Source organism: Urtica dioica, chromosome 8 (assembly GCF_054948205.1).
Source record: "Urtica dioica subsp. dioica isolate 48M chromosome 8, U.dioica_male_clone48M_v1_H2, whole genome shotgun sequence".
Taxonomy (NCBI): Eukaryota; Viridiplantae; Streptophyta; class Magnoliopsida; order Rosales; family Urticaceae; genus Urtica; species Urtica dioica.
Genome location: NC_142763.1, coordinates 21,732,936 through 21,753,050, shown reverse-complemented (window position 1 = coordinate 21,753,050; position 20,115 = coordinate 21,732,936). Strand labels below are relative to the sequence as shown.

The 20,115-nt window shown below is 34.7% G+C and overlaps 3 protein-coding genes across 3 annotated transcripts; 2 read left to right on the top strand and 1 right to left on the bottom strand.

Annotated features, from left to right (window-relative positions):
- Positions 1–689: 689 nt before the first annotated feature.
- LOC149388545 (protein trichome birefringence-like 10) lies at positions 690–2,969 on the top strand. The gene is made up of 4 exons (XM_089621707.1): positions 690–1,406; positions 1,691–2,080; positions 2,183–2,341; positions 2,583–2,969. The coding sequence occupies exons 1-4, from the start codon at positions 877–879 to the stop codon at positions 2,932–2,934; spliced, it is 1,431 nt and encodes a 476-aa protein (XP_089477833.1). The 5' UTR covers positions 690–876; the 3' UTR covers positions 2,935–2,969.
- Positions 2,970–6,559: 3,590 nt separating this feature from the next.
- On the top strand, positions 6,560–9,687 carry LOC149388544 (protein trichome birefringence-like 10). The gene is made up of 4 exons (XM_089624544.1): positions 6,560–7,152; positions 8,039–8,428; positions 8,861–9,019; positions 9,264–9,687. Exons 1-4 carry the CDS (start codon positions 6,698–6,700, stop codon positions 9,595–9,597), a joined length of 1,338 nt encoding a protein of 445 aa, XP_089480670.1. The 5' UTR covers positions 6,560–6,697; the 3' UTR covers positions 9,598–9,687.
- Positions 9,688–12,754: 3,067 nt separating this feature from the next.
- Positions 12,755–17,674, bottom strand: LOC149388543 (aluminum-activated malate transporter 2-like). The gene is made up of 7 exons (XM_089624545.1): positions 17,626–17,674; positions 17,153–17,410; positions 16,713–16,853; positions 14,904–15,176; positions 14,270–14,382; positions 14,015–14,158; positions 12,755–13,307 (listed from the first exon to the last, which is right to left on the bottom strand). Exons 1-7 carry the CDS (start codon positions 17,672–17,674, stop codon positions 12,996–12,998), a joined length of 1,290 nt encoding a protein of 429 aa, XP_089480671.1. The 3' UTR covers positions 12,755–12,995.
- Between the last annotated feature and the right edge of the window lie 2,441 nt (positions 17,675–20,115).

The following is a 20,115-nucleotide window of genomic DNA, read 5'->3' as shown; positions in this document are numbered from 1 at the left end:
ATTGGTAATCCAATTGCAAATAAGTCACATGCAAAAAATTTAGAAAGTTTTAGAGGAAGATGACCTGATTTTTAATAAGGTATTGTAAAAATTCAGAAGACATTGAGTAACTAATAAAAAGATTAAATGATGAGAGGGAGTAATTTGAAATTCGCACATGTGACACGAATGTAAATACGTGACACAAATGCAATTTTGACAACTTTGTGACACAAATGCAAAAACCTGACGAATTTGTGACATTGACGCAAATTTCCCTATTAACTTTTGAAGCCACCAAGCATATCAATTATATAATTATTATTATTTTTATATAAAATATCTTATTATATCATTATCGCCTATATTATTGAGCTAAAAATAAGATAAGAACTTAAATTTTTTGACAAAAAGATTGGACTACTTTTATTTTGGGGTACTGAATAAGATTAGATTTTAAGAGTGAATAAACTCCTGAATAGTTCTTTCATACCGCATTTAAAAAAAAAAGGAAAAACAAATGTATTCTAAAAAATTGACCGTGCTTATTATTATTAATTTTAAAAAAAACATTATTGTATTAATTACCAGAATTATTCTCTCACCCAAAGTACACAACAGCAACGGTATATTTCGGTCTTGTATTGAATAAGTAAACCAAAAAAGGGAATTTGAAATAAATTATATAAACAATTTCACATTCCTGCTTTAAAATCCCAACTGCTTCTCCCTCACACAAAACTGAGAGGCTTCTCGCTTTCCATCCATTAATGCCAATCTTCCTCTGCCTCTCTCTTCCAACATGCAACAACACAACCCCATAATGCATAGATTAATTATATAATTAGAAAAAAAAAATAATAAACTAGAGATCTTCTCTCTCTCAGAGAAGCAACCATGGCATTGGCAAAGGACAGTCCAATCACCGAACCAGCAAAGCAGTTGAGCTTGTTCTTCAAGAAACTGAAACGGCTTAATCCTATAGAGCCGTCTCTTGGGCTTCTTGGCTTCTTTCTACTTTCCGCTCTCTTCCTCACCACGTTCGTTTGCTTCGACCACGACACCGTACTCACCGGACTCCGCTCCGGCCGAGACTGGTTCGGCCTCAGAAAATCCCCATCCTCGTTATCTTCTATATCTCTGTTACCGAAACCGTCACCGTCGCAGTCGCCGTCACCGTCGCAGTCCCCGTCGCCGTCAATTTCGCCAGCGCCGTCGCGGCGGAATGAACGGCCGGGATATCTGGAGGAGGGTGGTGAGAGGTGTGACGTGTACGATGGGAGTTGGGTCTGGGACGAGGAATATCCGTTGTACGAGTCCAGAGAATGCCCTTTCATGGATGGGGGTTTTGCTTGCAAAGAAGGTCATAGACCAGATTCTTCATACACCAAGTGGCGTTGGCAACCCAATCACTGCGACTTGCCCAGGTACTTCTATATCTATACATAATTATATCTGTCTTTCATACTTCTTTGATCGAGTATAGTTTCTTCCTTGTTGATTTTTTTTTTCTTTTCCTTGTGGAAATTATTAATTAGTTTTTTGGCTAGTGTATTGATTGAAGGCTATTCTTTTCTCCAATGATGTTTTCAATCGATTGATCTCTATTCATTCTTGTCCTTTAGAAAGAGAGTAGTTTGTGGAGCCCCCATGTAATTGGGCTCAGCTTAATTAGCAATTATATGAAACTAAAATTGAATTTTTTCGCTAGATTCAACGCGTCGAGAATGCTGGAGGAGCTTCGGAACAAGCGGGTGGTGTTTGCGGGGGACTCTCTGGGGAGGAACCAATGGGAGTCGTTCATGTGCATGGTGACATCAGCGGTGGCAGACAAAGGGTCGATCCGCGAGGCCACCGGGCAGCCTCTCTCGAAGCACTCGGGTTCGATGGTGTTCAACATTCCCGGCTACAACTGCACCGTCGAGTATTACCGTTCCCCATTCCTCGTGCCCCAGGCCCACCCTCCCCCCGGGGCCCCCCACCAAGTCCGCCTCACCCTCAGGCTCGACAAGATGGACTGGAACTCCGCCAAGTGGCGCACCGCCGACGTCCTCGTCCTCAACACCGGCCACTGGTGGTCCTACGAGAAGATCATGCGGCAGTAAGATCGATTTTGTCTACGAAAAAAATGAGTAAAAGTATTGGCCTTTTTCTTAATTAGGAAATGTTTTGATTTTTTTTTTTTTTTTTTTTTTGCTAAAAGGGGGTGTTACTTTCAAGTGGGGCGCAAGGTGAGGGAAAACATGACCGTCGAAGCTGGGTACCGGAAATCCGTCGAGACGGTCATCAATTGGATCGCTAATCAAGTGGACACCGACAAGACTGACGTCTTCCTCCGAACATATTCCCCCGTGCATTTCAGGTCTGTCCCTACAAACGTCGAGATTGCAATTTAGCCAAGGTTTCAAATATATTTCAAATATAGCCACAAAATCTGATGTGACAAGTTATTTTCTGTTAATTTTTGTTATACTTTGGATATTTGCATTTTTGCAAAATTAACTAAACGTTGACTATTTATCAGAATTTGAGTTTGTATATAACTTAGTTACAAAACCCTTTCTTTTATTTGACCTTGATAATTCGACTTTTTCATGTGGCAGAGGCGGGAATTGGAATTCGGGCGGCGGTTGCCACACAGAGACCGAGCCCGAGTTGGAAGGTCCACCGAGGGTGGGCAAAGAAGATGTCCACTACAAGGGGTTGGCGGAGATACTGGGGAGGCACGTGAACGACACTCGGGTGGGGAAAGTGCAAGTGTTGGACGTGACGGAGATGACGAGGCGGAGGAAAGACGGGCACCCTTCCGTGTATTACTTGGGGCGCAAGGGGCCCGCCCCTCTCCACCACCAAGATTGCAGCCATTGGTGCCTCCCCGGCGTCCCCGACACCTGGAACGAGCTCCTCTTCGCCCTCCTCCTCAAACGCCGCCACCTCGCTAACAAAAACAACTAACTCACTCATGAAACCCATCTCTTTTCGCCACGGTTTTCTATCATCACCACCTAAGTGATTCGTTCGACCGACCTCGAAATCCCGTTCGGAGCGAGGGAGACTAGTGCTGAAGTGGCAACAATGATTCATTCTTGGATGTTTATAAGCGTAGATAAAGGGATATAAGTTGTCTATACAAGGGAAAAAAGGAACAAGAAAGTACAACTGTTTATAGCGGCTATTGGGGCTTTATTTTGCTCCCCACAAGATTGAATTTGGCGAAGAAACGCCAGAGCAATTTTTTTTTTCTTCCTAGTATTATTTTTAAAGGTTTATTAGGTATATAGTCATATTTACAGTTTTTACATTATTATATAGCTAACGTTTTGTAAATATTAAGTAAATAATCACGTTTGTGTATCTACACGCGTAAATTGACGTAAATATCCTAATATTTTATTTCAATGAAAGGGTAAACCAATAATTTCACGTCATGTTTGTGACTATTTATTTAAGATTTATGAAACGTTGGTTATATAACAGTCGTAAACGTTTTAGTTGATTAGTTAACTAATTTTTTGTATTTTTAATTTTACAATACTTCTTCTACGGAGTAGGACAAGGGTAACGAGTGACGACGAGAACTCCTATATAGCGTAATTAAGCGGAACTCGTTTAGTAATAAAATTCAAGAAATGATGTAGATGGCACTTGTTTTTTATAAACTAAATTAATGGAACATATAAAATTGAGGTAATGTGTTTATAAACTTTTCTTGTTATTTTGGATGAGAGAGTTAATGAATACGTCCTAGGCGAAAAATGTGATAGTATAATAATCCAGTGGGGTAGGGTCATGGTTGAAACTTGAAAATGATTTTATATGATTTTTTTTTTTAATTTTATAAATTATTAACATTATAAAGTGTAGAAGGCCAACACGTTACCCTGCCAGATGCTGGCACAGCCAGTGTCTATAATTTAAGCTTATGTTTTTTTATTTGTAAATTCAAGTTTACCGTGGACTATAGATACTTAAGACTTGAAAAAAAAAAACAAATTTAATATAGTAAAAACAAATATTATATATATATATATATATATATATATATTTTTTTATCGAAAAAAACAATTATTATATAGCTGAAGAAGTAGAGTTTTATGGAAAGAAATTCCTTGAGTCAATCAGAAGGTATGTGAGGACGAATACTTGCAGAGATGGTATTCTAACCAATTACAGGCTTGGACAAATTATTTCCTTAAACGGATCTCATAAATTAAAGGGCATTTGCTAGCTGTAGTTGCGATTTATTCAAAGTTCAAACGATGCTTGTGGAGTAAATAAAGATCTGATCTGATTACATAGTGTAGTTTATTCATACTGAAGTAAGTTTTGTTGTATGTTTGAAGACTCCGAAATAATAAATAAATTTATAAGTGATTAGTTTTTTTTTTATTTTTATTTTTATTTTTATTTTTTATTTTTAAGATGGAGTTAGAATTATAGTGATTATAAATTAATTATAAAAAGTAGCCAAAATTATATTGTATTAGATTATCTTTTTTTAATCATTAAAGAGTCAGAATTGTCAATATTTCTTTCTAAAATTCATAATTTGATTATAGATTATAGAATTTATCCTTAAACCTCGAATAAGAGGATTCGAATTCTAACAATTTTTTTTCTTTATTTCAAAGACTTCTTTTACTTTTACGGTGTTTGACTTAGTTTTTGTATGACCAGTTCTCTCGATTTCTACACACTTATTGTCGTTCCACTTGTTAATCCCGATTCTTTCATGGTTCATTATTTATCAGCGAACATTGTTTTACAACCATATTCAAATTTAAAATCATATATTTTCATATTCTTTTTATTTTGCGAACGATAGATATTTTTGACCATTTATGCCGATACAGTAAACAATATTAACCGTCAGTTATTATTATTATTATTTTTTTTTTTGCATATGATAAGTATTATTAACCATTATATGCATACATAGAAAATCATTAATCAAACTATCTTAATGATTTATTGCTATCAACCTTTATAGTTTATTTTACCAACCCATAGTTTTATTTTTCTTATATCATGGCAAATTTTTCATAAAAAAATTATATGTTCCACAATGATATCTTATACGTGAAATTTCGAGTATTTATATATATATAATCCTTTTTCTGGCCAAAGAAATATGTTTTAGTTTCGTGAATCGTATATATTAGGGAAAATAACACATTTATACCCTGTGTTTTAGTGAAATGTCGAGTTTAACCCTCGGTTTTCAAAAATATCGAGTTCATACCATTTGTTTAACTAAAATGACGAAATTATACCCTCTGTTTAACTAAAATGACGAAATTATATCCTGAAATGAATAACAGCGTCACAAATCTCCATTTCATTGATATTAGCTATTATATAAGAAAAACCAAATCAAATCTAAATCAGTGCCCTAACTTCTAAATTCTCAATTTTGAAATAAAAATAGCATTAAATTGAAATTAAATAATAAAACTCATACCTCCTAAGAAATGACTTCATTCCGTGTTCGAATTGTAACTCTAAATCCTGGATTCTCTGTTCGAATATGCGATTTTGATGACTATCAACTATCGATGTTTACCCCTTTCCATCTTTCTATGTTCTTCACGATTAAGAGATTGTTGTTTATTTTTTAGTTTTTAAATAAATTATATATATGACGCGAATGAATAAAGATAATTGGTGTTTATATATAAATATTATAGTCAACGTCAATGCAAAGTCAATAAAAAGAATATTCGTGACACTGTTGTCTATTTCAAGGTATAATTTCGTTATTTTAGTTAAACATAGGGTATAATTTCTTCATTTTAGTTAAACAGAGGGTATGAACTCGACATTTTTGAAAATTGAGGGTTAAACTCGACATTTCACTAAAACACAGGGTATAAATGCGTTATTTTCCCTATATATTATTAACCATTATATGCATATAAAAAAATATTATCGTTAAGGTGTTTTTGACTTTCGCAAATGGTAAATATTATTAACCATCTTATGCATTTATATTAAATATTATTAATTAGACTATGTTCAGTAATGATTTTTTTTAGGGATTAAAGATATGGATTTAAATTCGAAATTATCTAAGCATTTATTTTTGGGTATGTGGTGGATATTATAAGAATATTGTAATGTTATTATTTAGGTTGACTGTTTTTTTTTTTTAAATAAATGTATGATTAATTTAAAACTTTAAAGAAGACTGATTATTTGTAGTTGTACACTTACTCTGAAGTCTGAACATAATTAAAACTTACATACCATTTGCATGAATATGGACTGTGCTCTTTAACAGTTTTCCTAATATGTTTTCCGAAACTAACAATCGAAGTATTAATTGTTATTTCTCCAGGTTTTTTTTTTAATTAATTAGGAAAGCGGTGGAAAAGGCGAGTCATAAATTATACCAATTTCAGCAACAAATCAAATATTGTGAGAAACAAAAAAACGTTTTTGTATTGTACCACCGAATGGCACTCTTTTTCTAAATAGTCATCCATTGTTTTCGTTCTTATCTATTACATATCTGAATCATACCAATCCTAATAGCAAATAACGACCAACAAAATAAAGAACAAGGAAAACATTGCTCAGTAACTGTGCTCTCAAGCCATCAAAATCTCTCGCCGTCACTCCATAAAAGCCATCTTCTTTAATTACCAATCTTTCTTATATAAAAAAAAAAAAGTTTCGAAAAATTTCAGGTTATTTGGCAAGAGAGAGAAAGGGCAACATGAGCTCTCTGCCAGATGTCTCACAAAACAACACAAACTTGGAACCCAAGAAACCCAAGCGTGGCAACATTTTGGAGCCTTCCCCGGGGAACCTAGGCTTCTTTTTCTTCTCTGTGTTCGTACTCGTTTTCGTGTCCAGCTTCACGTACTTTAACTACGAGACGACCCTCGGAGCGAGTTTTCCGCGCCTGGTGTCGTGGATGGGGTCGTCATCATCCAACGGTCGTCTAAGAGTGGTTTCGGAGGCGGGGTGTGGGAACGGACGGCCAGGATTCCTCGAAAAAGGCGGGGAAGATTGCGACATATTTGATGGGAATTGGGTGTGGGACGAGAGCTATCCGCTCTACAAGTCTGTGGACTGCCCTTTCCTCGACGGAGGGTTTCGATGCTACGGAAGGCCCAACAATTTTGCTACCAAGTGGCGTTGGCAGCCCAAATCTTGCAACCTCCCAAGGTTCTTTTATTTAATTTATTTATTTATTTTTGAAAAAACTGTCCGTGGCAATATGGCGGTGCTAGGAGTAAGACGGCCGGCCCGTCAAATTTGAGAAACTATAGAGAAATTTAAGAGTCTTTTATGCTTATTCTAAGAATATGATCAGCTTTTAAAAATTTCTGCAAAATATATTTTTGAATTGAAACTTTGAACGATTGTTATTCCAAATGAAACTGCAGAGTAAGGAAAAAAAAAAAAAAAACTAAATGAAACTGTTAAAAATTGAAAAAAAAAAAAAAAGAGAAATCGTATAAACATAAGAAAAACAAAATTATAAGGGTGGGGCCAACCTGACTTTTCTATATAGAGGCCGAACTAGCCCGTAATGATGATCTATTGAATTTTTATTTCACTTTGAAGATCTATTGATATTCAGAAAATTTATTGATAATGATGATCTTAAATTGACATAGATGTCAATAAATTTTCAAACGAATTCTCAGATTTTTCAAACGGAGAATCATCGACGAATGCACTTTTTATTTGACTGATACGGACAAAAAATTTCAAGCGTGGCAAAAGATAGAGAATGGAAGTGAAATGAATGAGCGAAGAGAGAAAGAAAAGAAAATTATTAAAATATAAATGCACGTAGTCATACTTTTCTATTAAAATAGACTTATTAAATTTTGATAGAAAATTATTGAAAATATCATACTTGTAGTGTAATTCCTTTATATAGCATTTGAATGTGTTTCTTAAAGAATATCTAAAATTTGAAACAGCAAAAACTCATATACTGGGCAAATATTATGACAGTAAGCATAGATCAATAATATAACATATTACTAATGTGATTTTTTTTTCCTTTCCTTTTCTTAATCTACTAAAACTAAAATAATAGATTTGATGGAGAGATTATGCTAGAGAGGCTGAGAAACCGGCGCGTGGTATTCGCGGGGGACTCGATAGCAAGGAACACGTGGGAGTCCCTGATGTGTATGCTGTCGGGTGCCGTGTCGAACAAGTCATCTATCTACGAGGTCAACGGGAATCCGATATCGAAGCACACCGGATTCCTCGTGTTCAAGTTCCGGGACTACAATTGCACCGTGGAGTACTATAGGTCCCCGTTCCTTGTCCCGCAGGCACACCCTCCTTACGGTGCTCCTGCGGCCGTGAGGCAGACACTACTCGTCGATCACGTGGACTGGACTTCCACCCAATGGAGAGGCGCGGACCTGCTCATTCTCAGCTCCGGCCGTTGGTGGAACTATGGCAAGACTATAAGAGAGTGAGTTTTTATTGACAATCATCTCTATTGATCTCTGAAATTTTTGGCTCTAATTTTATTTTTACGATTTTGGTCCCTTAATTTTGTTTTGTTACAATTTAGTCAAAATTGCTAACTTTTGTTGACCTTTGGAATTAACATAATGAACAGGTTGATGATGTTACGTCAAAATTAATATAGAGAATGTTAGCAATTTCGGGAAAGTTGCAACAAGATAAAAATTTAGTGACCGAAATCCCCTATGTAAAAGTTTGAGGGTCAAACTGTGACTATTCAAAACGTTCAAGGACCGTTAGAGCTAAAAGAAACATTCTTATTTTTTACTCTTTTTTATGGGATCAAAACATGCAAAATTGAATAATAATGTTGATTATAAGCTCAATGAAATTGAATAATATGGTATTTTGTAAAATTGACCAAACATTCAACCAGGGGTTGTTACTTCCAAGAAGGAGAAGAGGTTAAGATGAATATGAGCGTGGATGACGCATATCGGAGATCGATTGAGACGCTTGTAAATTGGGTCAACACTCAGATCGACACCAACAAGACTCGCGTGTTTTTCCGATCCTACTCACCTGCTCATTTCAGGTTTCTTAAATATCCCACAATTTTTTTTTTCATCATCTCGAATTAATTCGATTCGGGTCTAACAACAATTGTGGATAAGACTATTTTGTTGCATGATTTCACAATTGTTGCATAATAACCTCATTATCAAACACAAAATTAAAAACAAATAATTTTGTAAAGAATACATCCTTTAGACATATGTTAGACCACACTTATGTAAAGATGTTGTGAACATTGCTTGGTGTGTGAATGCAAATAATAGAGGTGGCGCGTGGAACACCGGCGGTGGTTGCCATTTGGAAGTGATACCGGATTTGGAGTCAGAGGTGGCCGGAGAAGAGTATTCCATGCATTTCAAGACGGTGGTGGACGTGATATCTCGGCTATCAAACGGGTCTCTAAAAGTGTTGAACGTGACAGGCATGACGTGGAGGAGGAGAGACGGTCACCCGTCTATTTACAAAGCATCGTGGCCTCAGAACGTGTCGCTTCACCGCCAAGATTGCAGCCATTGGTGCCTCCCCGGGGTGCCTGATTCGTGGAACGAGCTCCTTTACGCGCTCTTTCTCAACCACGAATTGGCTAGTCAGTCTTAAATTTCATTGATTTTTTATTTTTTAGTTTACTATTATTGTAATGGCACAAACAACATTACGGTGGAATAAGTTGTACACTTTTTCACCTTATATTATATATGACATCGTAAATGTTTTGGGGTTATTGGTTATTATTCAGTTTTTAGCCTGTTTGTTGTTTTAAAGGCTGCTCTGTTTTATGTCGTTTTATTCTTTTGAGTCGGCTACTTAATACTTGTGTCGTTTTGACCAAGTTTAAGACATATCAGATGTATATTAAGAAGGGATTTTTCATTCCCGAAGATAATATCAATTAGTTTCCATTTCTTTTTTTTTCTCTCTGGTTCCTGGTTCATCTTTCTCAAGATTCTCAGATTCAACATGGTATCAGAGCGTTTCCGCGATCTCTGAGAATTCTTTCACCACTTTCTTCGATTTCTGGCCCTGTTCTTCTTCCCTTCAATGGCGGAATCAGAAGCTACATCGAATGCTCGCACCGGAATCACCGGAGATCACAGACCTAGGTCTACTATCGAAGACCAATTCTCACCATACTACCTTCACCACTCGGATTCTACCGGAGGAAGTCTTGTCTCCAATGTGCTCACCGGCAACAACTATATGCCTTGGAGTCGTTCAATGCTCATTGTTCTTGAAGCCAAGAACAAATTAGGTTTTATTGACGGAACTATCACCAAGCCTTCGCCGGAAGATCCTGATCTCCTACGCCTCTGGAGTCGCAACAACAGCACCATCATTGCTTGGATCATGAACTCCGTCAGCAAAGAAATCGCGTCGAGTCTTCTTCTTGGTGGAACAGCGAGAGACATCTGGAACGACCTGAAAGATCGATTTCAGCAAAGCAATGGTCCGAGAATCTTCCAACTTAGGCGTGAGTTCGTCAATCTTTCTCAGGATCAAAAGTCCATCGGAGTCTTTTTCACCAGACTGAAATCAATTTACCAAGATCTGTGTGAATTCAAGCCTGAGTGTACTTGTGCGTGTACCTGTGGAGGAAAAGCCAAACTGAGCGAATTTGCAGAGTCTGAGTACGTTATGCAATTTCTTATGGGACTCGACGAGTCTTACACTCATGCTCGTGGTCAGGTTCTCCTTATGGAACCGATTCCTCCGATCAGCAAAGTTTACGCAATGTTGACTCAAGAGGAGACGCAACGCTCAATTGGATTAGATTCTGCACCATCAAATGATCATTCAAACTCTCTCGCGATGGTGGTTCGGGATGAGCAGAAGAAATTCAAAGGGAAAGAGCGACCTCTTTGCACTCATTGCAAGATGTTAGGTCACACGGTGGACAAATGTTACAAGATCCACGGATATCCACCGGGCTATAAGTTCAAGAACAACACTCAGGCGAACATTGCTGAAGGTTCAAACAATGGAGGAGCGATTGAGAATTCTGCACCGAGCACATCTACCAACCTCTCAACCGATCAAATTCATCAGTTGATCAATCACCTCTCCAACCAACTCTCAGCATCATCTCAATCCAAACCTGGTTCATCTGGTGAAGTCAATTTGACCTCATTCCAACCAGGTTTATACGGTTTGGTTAATTCTGTTCTCGTTTCGAATTTTATTTCTGATTCTTGGATTATGGATTCTGGCGCAACTAGGCATATTTGTGCTAACAAATCTCTTTTCCTCGGATTACGATCTTTACAAAATTCGAATGTAACTCTACCTAATCGAACTGTTATTTCTGTACATTATATAGGAAATGTTAGATTGAATGATAATCTTGTTCTATACAATGTCCTATATGTTCCTTGTTTTAAGTTCAATCTTATTTCTGTCAAAGCTTTAACCAAAGATTCCAAAGTAACAGTATCTTTTATGGATGATTCTTTTGTTATTCATGATATCATGGGTTCGAAGATGATTGGCAAGGGTAGCTGTATCAATGACCTCTACATTCTGGCTCGAAATAGCTTCGTCAACTCTGTTACTTACCTGAATAAAGTCACGGCTGACATTTGGCATCAACGGCTTGGTCACATCTCTTCAAAGAGATTAAACTCTCTCAAAGATCGGTTAGATATTCATACTACTGACATTGATGTTGGACCTTGTTGTATTTGTCCGTTAGCTAAGCAACATAGATTGCCTTTCAATTCTGAGAATAATTTTTCAAAGTCTTCTTTTGATCTTTTACATTGTGATATATGGGGACCTTATAAGGTTCCGTCTCGTGTTGGTCATCGTTTCTTTCTTACTCTTGTTGACGATAATACTAGATTTTGTTGGATTTTTCTTATGAAGCATAAGTCTGAAGTTCATGATATTATCCCTCGTTTTTGCGCTTATATTGCTAATCATTTTTCTACCACTATTAAAAATTTTAGATCGGACAATGCACGTGAGCTTGTTTTTTCCGATTTCTTTTCTAAACAGGGAATAATTCATCAATTCTCGTGTGTTGAAACTCCACAACAGAATTCTCGTGTGTTGAAACTCCACAACAGAATTCTGTTGGGGTTATTGGTTATTATTCAGTTTTTAGCCTGTTTGTTGTTTTAAAGGCTGCTCTGTTTTATGTCGTTTTATTCTTTTGAGTCGGCTACTTAATACTTGTGTCGTTTTGACCAAGTTTAAGACATATCAGATGTATATTAAGAAGGGATTTTTCATTCCCGAAGATAATATCAATTAGTTTCCATTTCTTTTTTTTTCTCTCTGGTTCCTGGTTCATCTTTCTCAAGATTCTCAGATTCAACAAAATGTTATATCATTGTGATATGTGATATGGCAGCAGCCAGTGATCACATATGAAAGATTCAGGGCCGGCTTAACCGCAAAGAGTGATCTCATAATTACAATAATGTAACAGTTTTGAGGCATATCAAATCAAAATTTTATGATATAATTCACATTCACAATTAACTCAAACAGAATTTTTTTTTTTTGGCATTTTTTTTTCTTCTTCTTTGGCGACTACTTTAGCCCAATCTGCCTCTCCACACCATGTTTTAGTGTAAGGCATAAGGTTCGGCGAAATGGCAACTTTTTTTTGCCTCTCCACACTTTATAAAATTTCGAAGGGGAGCCAGTATATAATTGAGACCAAGTTAAAGAAGAAACAAGTAACGTTTAAGCTGAATTTTACCGGAAAAAAAAAAAAAAATCAAAGGGTAGTTCAAATATTAATTCTCGAGTAATTAAGGAAGAAAAATGATAATAGTCAATAGGGTGACGAGTCCACAAAATTTTAGTTCATATATACAACATATATATTGCAGTAATTTAGTAGAAAGCCTGCACAAATATAACGCCACAGGACGGGTTGAGTGGTTCGCCAAAAAAAAAAAGGCTATGAACATGGACGCCCCTCTTTTTTTCATATACAAAAAGCGTCAACTTCCCGGGAAAACATTGAAATTAAATTTAATTAAATCATTTTAAGTAGGGGAAGGGAAAGAAGCAAGTTGGGCAAGCTCTTCCACTTCTTTGGCCAACTCTTGAACCTTGTCGACGATCTCCATCAACGAGAAGACAAAAGTGGCCGCAGCGAGCCCCTCGATGCTCTGATCCGTATGTCCACTTGGCGTCATCTCAATCATCGATTCGTTCAAAATTGGCGCGATAGATTCTCGTTTTTGGCATTGTCTCATTTTGTTTATGTTGTCACCGAGCTCTCTCAGCCTCCAAGCTGTCCAAGCACCTGCTGCCTCGCACGGCTCTTTCATTGACTGTCTCATGCTCGATGACGGCTATATATAATCATTAAAAAAATTAAATTTTTATTTTATTTTATATATTTCATCTTTTACATCATGTCGCATACTACACAATCAACAATCAAATATGTTGGACATTTAAGCAAAATTAACAAAGATAACCTTTAATCTTTAAAATGATACGATTTTTCATAAATGTCCCCTCCATAATATTTATTTTTCTTACACATCCCCTAAAAAAATTAAAATAATTTTTCATAATCAAATTTCCCCCGTGAATGTAACACACGTTTTTATTTTAAGAAAGAAAAAAATGCGCCATACCTATTTGTCTTAAGGGGATAAACGATTTGATACGTGCGCATGCATATAATTCAAAATCTTTCCTATTATATATAAATTAGGGTGATATTGTTAAGTAGTCAATTTAAAGTTATGAATTTGCAAAATAGTCAAGGTTTGTCTTAATTTAGTGAAATAGCCAAAATGTACAGTAATCTGGTTAAAAAAAAAAATTTGACCCCAAGATTAATTTTGACTGTGAAATTTTTTTTGAAAACGTAAATTTTGCTACTATGCTGAAAAGTTGAAACTTTGGTTAGTTTACTAATCAATAAGTTTCAAATGGTTATTTTGTACAATTTTTCCATTATATGAAAGCTTATAATAGCACCCCATACATGTCAATGAAATTAGTTCCAATTTAGATAATAATATTGCATTACGTCTAAATTCCGTACCTGTCTGGGAGAGTGAACGCAGGTTTTGAGAGAAAGAGTGGAAGCAGCGAGGTCCCTGAGAAGTTCTCCGATTTGCAGATACTTTGCCCACGGATAGTAGAGCCCGAATTTTCCATGCCATGGTTCCCATTTTGCAAAGTTTGCCTGATCAAACACGTTTGAAAATACAGCAAGCCTGAGTTACTCTTATTAGCCTTGTTGATACAATCAATTGTACATAAATAAATAGCTAGATATAAAATAAGATTCACATACCAATAGCTCATCTTTGGCTTTTGAGTTCAACACGGATTTGCAACCACTAACATTGCTAGTACTTGGTCCGTTCTCCTTATCATCAACGACTGTGAAGTACTCCTCTATGCATCCTTCAATACGATTTATATATACACGATAAAAAATTAGGAAAGTCTCCCAATAGGTACATTTTTTTTGCTAAGAAATATAATCCATTTTCTCTCTCATATCTAAAATGTTCATCAATATTTAGTCTCTTTAATTACTTTCTTTTATCGGGTGTCTCCGAAGATAGTCTTTTTACTTTTATATATGGGTAAGAAAAAAAGTTGGGCACATAGAATTTTGGAAATGGGACATAAATATTAATAATTTTTTTGATGTTTTTTTTAGATCAAAATAAAGCAAAATTTGTTTTATTTTTGACAAATCTATCATTAAACTTGTCACAAGATACTGAATTTAGTGACAAGTTTATCATTAAAATGAGATTTAGTGACAACTTTAATGAGAAATTTAGTAATATATGTAAAAAAAAAAACATTTTTTCATTAATTTTGAAGAAATACGTCAAAGTTATAATATTTGTGTCAAATTCCCCAACTTTTTTTTTTTAATAGGATAATAATGGGGATCGGAATAAATATAGAACCTTCGATGGAGTGAGCCAGGTTTGAGAAGTTGGAAGCGAGAGAATAATGAAGCTCATCGCTAGCCCAATTGGGAAAGAAGAACAAGCTGACAAACACGCACACCGCAAAGCCCATTCCGATGGTAGCGAGACGCTCGCGTGCCAACTCCAACACCTTCTCTGCTCGCAGACCAGAAACCGCTACCAAATTGAATGTCAATATGAAAATCATGACTCCGTAATCGTATCTCTTCTTTATGCTCGGCACAAGTCTTGAGTATGTTGCTATCGCACCTGCAAAATGATTAATATTTTAGAAACTTATATGTATAATTAGAGGGTTACAAGATTCTTTGATTTTTTTTTTTAAAGATTACGTACCGGCGGATGAAGGTTGGTAAATTTGTTTCGCGGTCGTTTTTTTTTTTTTTTGCCAAAGTTCGAGGAGTTGTTATTTTATATTAAGATTTTGGAGATTTGGACAAGATTGTCCCATTTTTTAGCCGTAAATTGATGTCTCTTTTTTGTGTTAAATTTAATTAATAAATATAGAGCATTATTAGTATGAGAAAAACATGAATAGAACAGTTATATCATTCCAAAAGTAGTGGCAATTTATGCATTTTTTTTCAAAATTTGCTGCCACATTAAAGTTGAGAAAAACATGAAAGGGGTATAGAACAATTATATCATTCCAAAAGTAGTGGCAATTTATGCATTTTTTCCAAAATTTATTGCCACATTAAAGTTAAAGTTTTATATTAGATTGATGTCGTTTCTTCACGTTTGGTTGCCACAATTCATCATTCCAAAAAGTCATGCATGTCGTTTTTCAATTACAATTATTATTGATAGATCTGCATGTACGTAGATGTAGTATGAGTTTATGTCTAGAAAATTTGTATATTTTTAATTACATATGCATGTACATATGTATTCAAAGTTTATGTCTAGAAAATTTGTATATTTTTAATTAACCTATATAAAATGAAACAATCAACAAATCATCGTCAATCCATAATATAAAACACAAATTTACATATAACTCTAGATTTTATATTATATTACCAAGTTAGGTATCTTTATTTTTCACGTCACAACAGAATACAGCATGGTACTATAATTTATATATTTACAGTTTAACACATGTGTTAAAATAGTTATTTTTAGAGGACACGTTTATGATAGAGGCTTATAAAATAATTAGTTAGTTAAGAACACGAAAATAATCAATAATAATCATATATTTCTAGATTAATCTATCTATATTTTTCTCATATATATATAAAGGATATACATAAGTAATAGTTTAAACAAAATAAAAGGAATTCAATAATTTTCAGCACTCAAAATACATTGATTAACTTACGGGTTTCTCTTAGTGTGTTATCTATTTTATGCCAACTAGAGGAATAGTTAGGTCATGTATTGTAAAGTGACAAATAAAAACAAAATGTTGTACACGCACGCCAAATAAAAAATGTAGGGGCCGTTTGGTTTAGTTTTCTAAACTCGTTTTCTGTTTTTAAATTCTGTTTTCTGATTCTAATTTTTAAATTTAAAAAACAGATTTAGAATTACGTTTCAGAATATTTTAAATGTTGTTTGGTTATGTTTTCCATTCAATTGTATAGAGATAAAACAGAAAACAACTTTTCATTGTTTTCTGTTTTCTAAACAAATTTCAAAGAAAACAGAAACATGATTCTAAATCTGTTTTCTGAATTTATAACCAAACACTTTTTCTAAAACTGTTTTCTAGAATTTAGAATCAGAAAACAGAAAACAAAAATAGAAAAGTTAACCAAACAGGGGCGTAGTGTTTCTAACCAAATACAAAAACGGAGACGCCAACAATAATGGAGTTTCCGGTCCCACCAACTTGTTGAGCAAACGAGGCAGCCAAACATCCTAGACCTCCTCCTATTACCGTCCCAATTCCACGGTTCAATCCCTTCCCAAGTGTAGCTCCTGCATATACATAATATGTATACACATAATCAAAACTTGTGCCAAGTAAGGTCATACATTTAATTCCAAAGGTTCGCCGATGGTATAACTTAATTGTGCCATGTTAAACATGGTGATGTAACACTATTCATCCATTCGGTTCGGTTGGTTTGACATTGCACCATATTTTTCGTGGTGCAATACTATTGAATACTTAAAATAAAAGTAGAACAATTTATTTGGTGCAAAAGATTGATTTAAAAGAGTGAAGATACCATTGGAGATGCTCTGAGGCACTGAAAATTTTTGCAGTAACAAACCTGCGTAGAACTCGAACATGACAACGACGGTCATTATAGCCCACATGGCGTTCTCTCCGACTTGGTCATAGAGAGGGTCGATGAGATAGAGAAGCGAGACCAACACAAGAGCAATCCCGACTTTGACGCTGTGAGTCAGCTTTCTCATGTCCTGCTTGCTCAAGGATTTTACATGTCGTACGACATTTGAAATGGAACGCCTTTCATTTGAGCCTTGATTTTCCTCTTTACCCGATGTTTCCGATTTTGGATCCGTCACTATTACCACAGCCACATGAGATGTAGCCATTATTTGAAGAAAAAAAAGAATGGTGAATACGTAGATTGAGCTCTAAGTGTCTCTCTTTGTGACTGAATCACCTTTTTTTGTTTTGTTTGGTTTTGTATTGAGGTTTGGCTTTGATAGCCCACGACTTATATACACTTGACATCTTACGACAAATCCCCACGAATTGTCAAAAGTGGGAAACTACCTGTGAATGTGATAGGTCTAATTGAACTCTGCCAAAGTGGACATGACATTCCCACTATATTCAACCACAGAGGATATGACCTAAAAAATGCGACAAATCAAGATTAATACACCTCTCTCTCTCTCTCTCTCTCAAGCGCACACAAAAATGTGGGACTGATCTGAAGTGATAATTTTAATGGAACGCTTGCATGGTTCGAGTACCTTCGGATGTACAACAATAAAACGACGTGGGGAATGGTCTTTTCCATCGCGATAGTTGGCGGACCCACAGCCAAGCCTCAAGAGGCCTGGCCCCCCACCAAGCCATAATTTTCGGGCAAAATATTTTTTTTTTTTTTTTTTTCTAGCCTAAATTGTTTTTTTGCCCCCCTCCTTCCCAAATCTGTATCCGCCACATAGAACTATGATAATGTTTAATACGCGTATATGAATATCCGTGATAAATATAATAATCCACGTAGACCCCACCGTAGAATATTCAGAATGATCCCCCACCGCACTATAACAAAAATCATCTGAGGTTTATATATATATATATATATATATATATATATATATATATAGTAAAAAAATTGAAGAAAAGGTTAATATATATTGATCACGTACTAGTAAATTTAACGTATAAATGTTATATATATTCTTGTTATAGAATTTCAAAGAAGATAGCGGTATCGTATGTTTATCTATAGATATATTATATCTATATATATATATACACGTACTATATCTCGTTGTAAATTTTCAATAATAGCTGGACACAAAATTTATACTACATATTCTAAAAGTACGTAAAAAGCTTACGATTTTTTTATTTTTTTTTCTATTCATTTTACAAGTGATTTAAACTTTTATAAATGATATAAGGTTCTCAGTAACCAGTTTACGTGTTGAATGCGTGTATGAATTTTACACCGTATTATTATAATACTAATACACACACACACACACACACACACACACACACACACACACACACACACATATTATCAACAAGTCCCCACTAATGCCAGTTGAGAGACCATAATCCCGACAAAATTAGAGGTTTTCGGGGTCGCATTTTGGCTGGCTATTAGTGGATCACATTATAAACGTACGTACTATATGGTTCCAATGTCAAGACCAGCATCTACAATCAAATAATGATCAATATCTTCAAAAGCATTCAAATCTGAGTGTTTCTTCTCGTGGAATTACTAATATTGAGGGCATGGTTAGAACTGATACTTTTATGTGTACATATATATAGTCAGGGGCATATAGTTTTACGTAAATTTTCCATAGCATGTGATATATCTTCAGCTGTGTATCGATAAATATATTTACGTGTGAGTGGTGACAAGTCGGTCTAGGTTATCTTCCCCATAAGATTTATTCATGTAGTGTTACTCAGTAGAAGTAAAATTCCGATTTGTGAATTAAGAGACGACTAGTAGATATAATCAGCTTAGCAAGAAGTAGAAAAATATTATAATTATAGTGATTAATAGTAATAATAATAATAACAACAACAAAGTAGAAAAGGACTAGACCACGAAATCGTAGTGGAATAATGTGACATTCCACGTTCTATTGTCTTTCTCTTCTCTGCTTACTTTTTCGTTTTAATAATTAATTCATTCCGTATACACCTTTTTTTTTTTGTTTTTTTAAATTGTGATCACATTCATTTTGTTTTGTGTTTTCTCGACCTTTATTAAAAAAAAAGTTGGGAAGGAAGTACGGGTCAATCATGTAATCGTTTATTTTGTTTCATAAAAATAAAGTTTAAACACTAGTACTCGGTATATCGTTCCGTGAATGAGTAAAGATTGTAATTTTTCATTAAGTTAGAATTTAATGAGATTATAACTTAATTAATAATTCAAAATTATTTTCTTATTTAAATATGATTTAGTGAAATAATTCAAATTATTTTACCATATAATTCAAATATGAGATGGAAAAAAACTATCAAGAGAAATACAAAATAAAAAATAACTATTTTTAGATGATACATATGTTGATTATACTATTTAAGGGTTTCATCTTTTATATCTCTTTTTTATTTTATTATATAATTTTGTGTTTGTTAGTGTTTCCTTTTTTCGTCAAAATTAAAAAGTTAAATATATTAACTAAGAAATATTTTTCAGGATAAAAAGAATAAAAACAAAAACACACCAGTTAAAAAGTTTTTTAAGATCACAAAAGGGAGCCCTTAAAAATTTGGGATTATTCCTAAAGTACGACCTCCTCAATATCATGATACCAAAATCCAATAAGTTAAAATTAATCCAAAAATACGACTTCTTTATATGTGTTGGTACAAAAATGCCGTTAATAAAATATCTTTTTTTTTATTTATTTACTTTTATTATTTACTTAATGGTCACAAAAGCAAAGTTAGTTTTTCGTTTAGTCTATGAAATTAAAAAAAAATTAATTAATTTTTTTTTTTTGAAAAATCTAGGAAATCTTAAAGAAAAAAAAAATTTGGTTAGAAAAATCT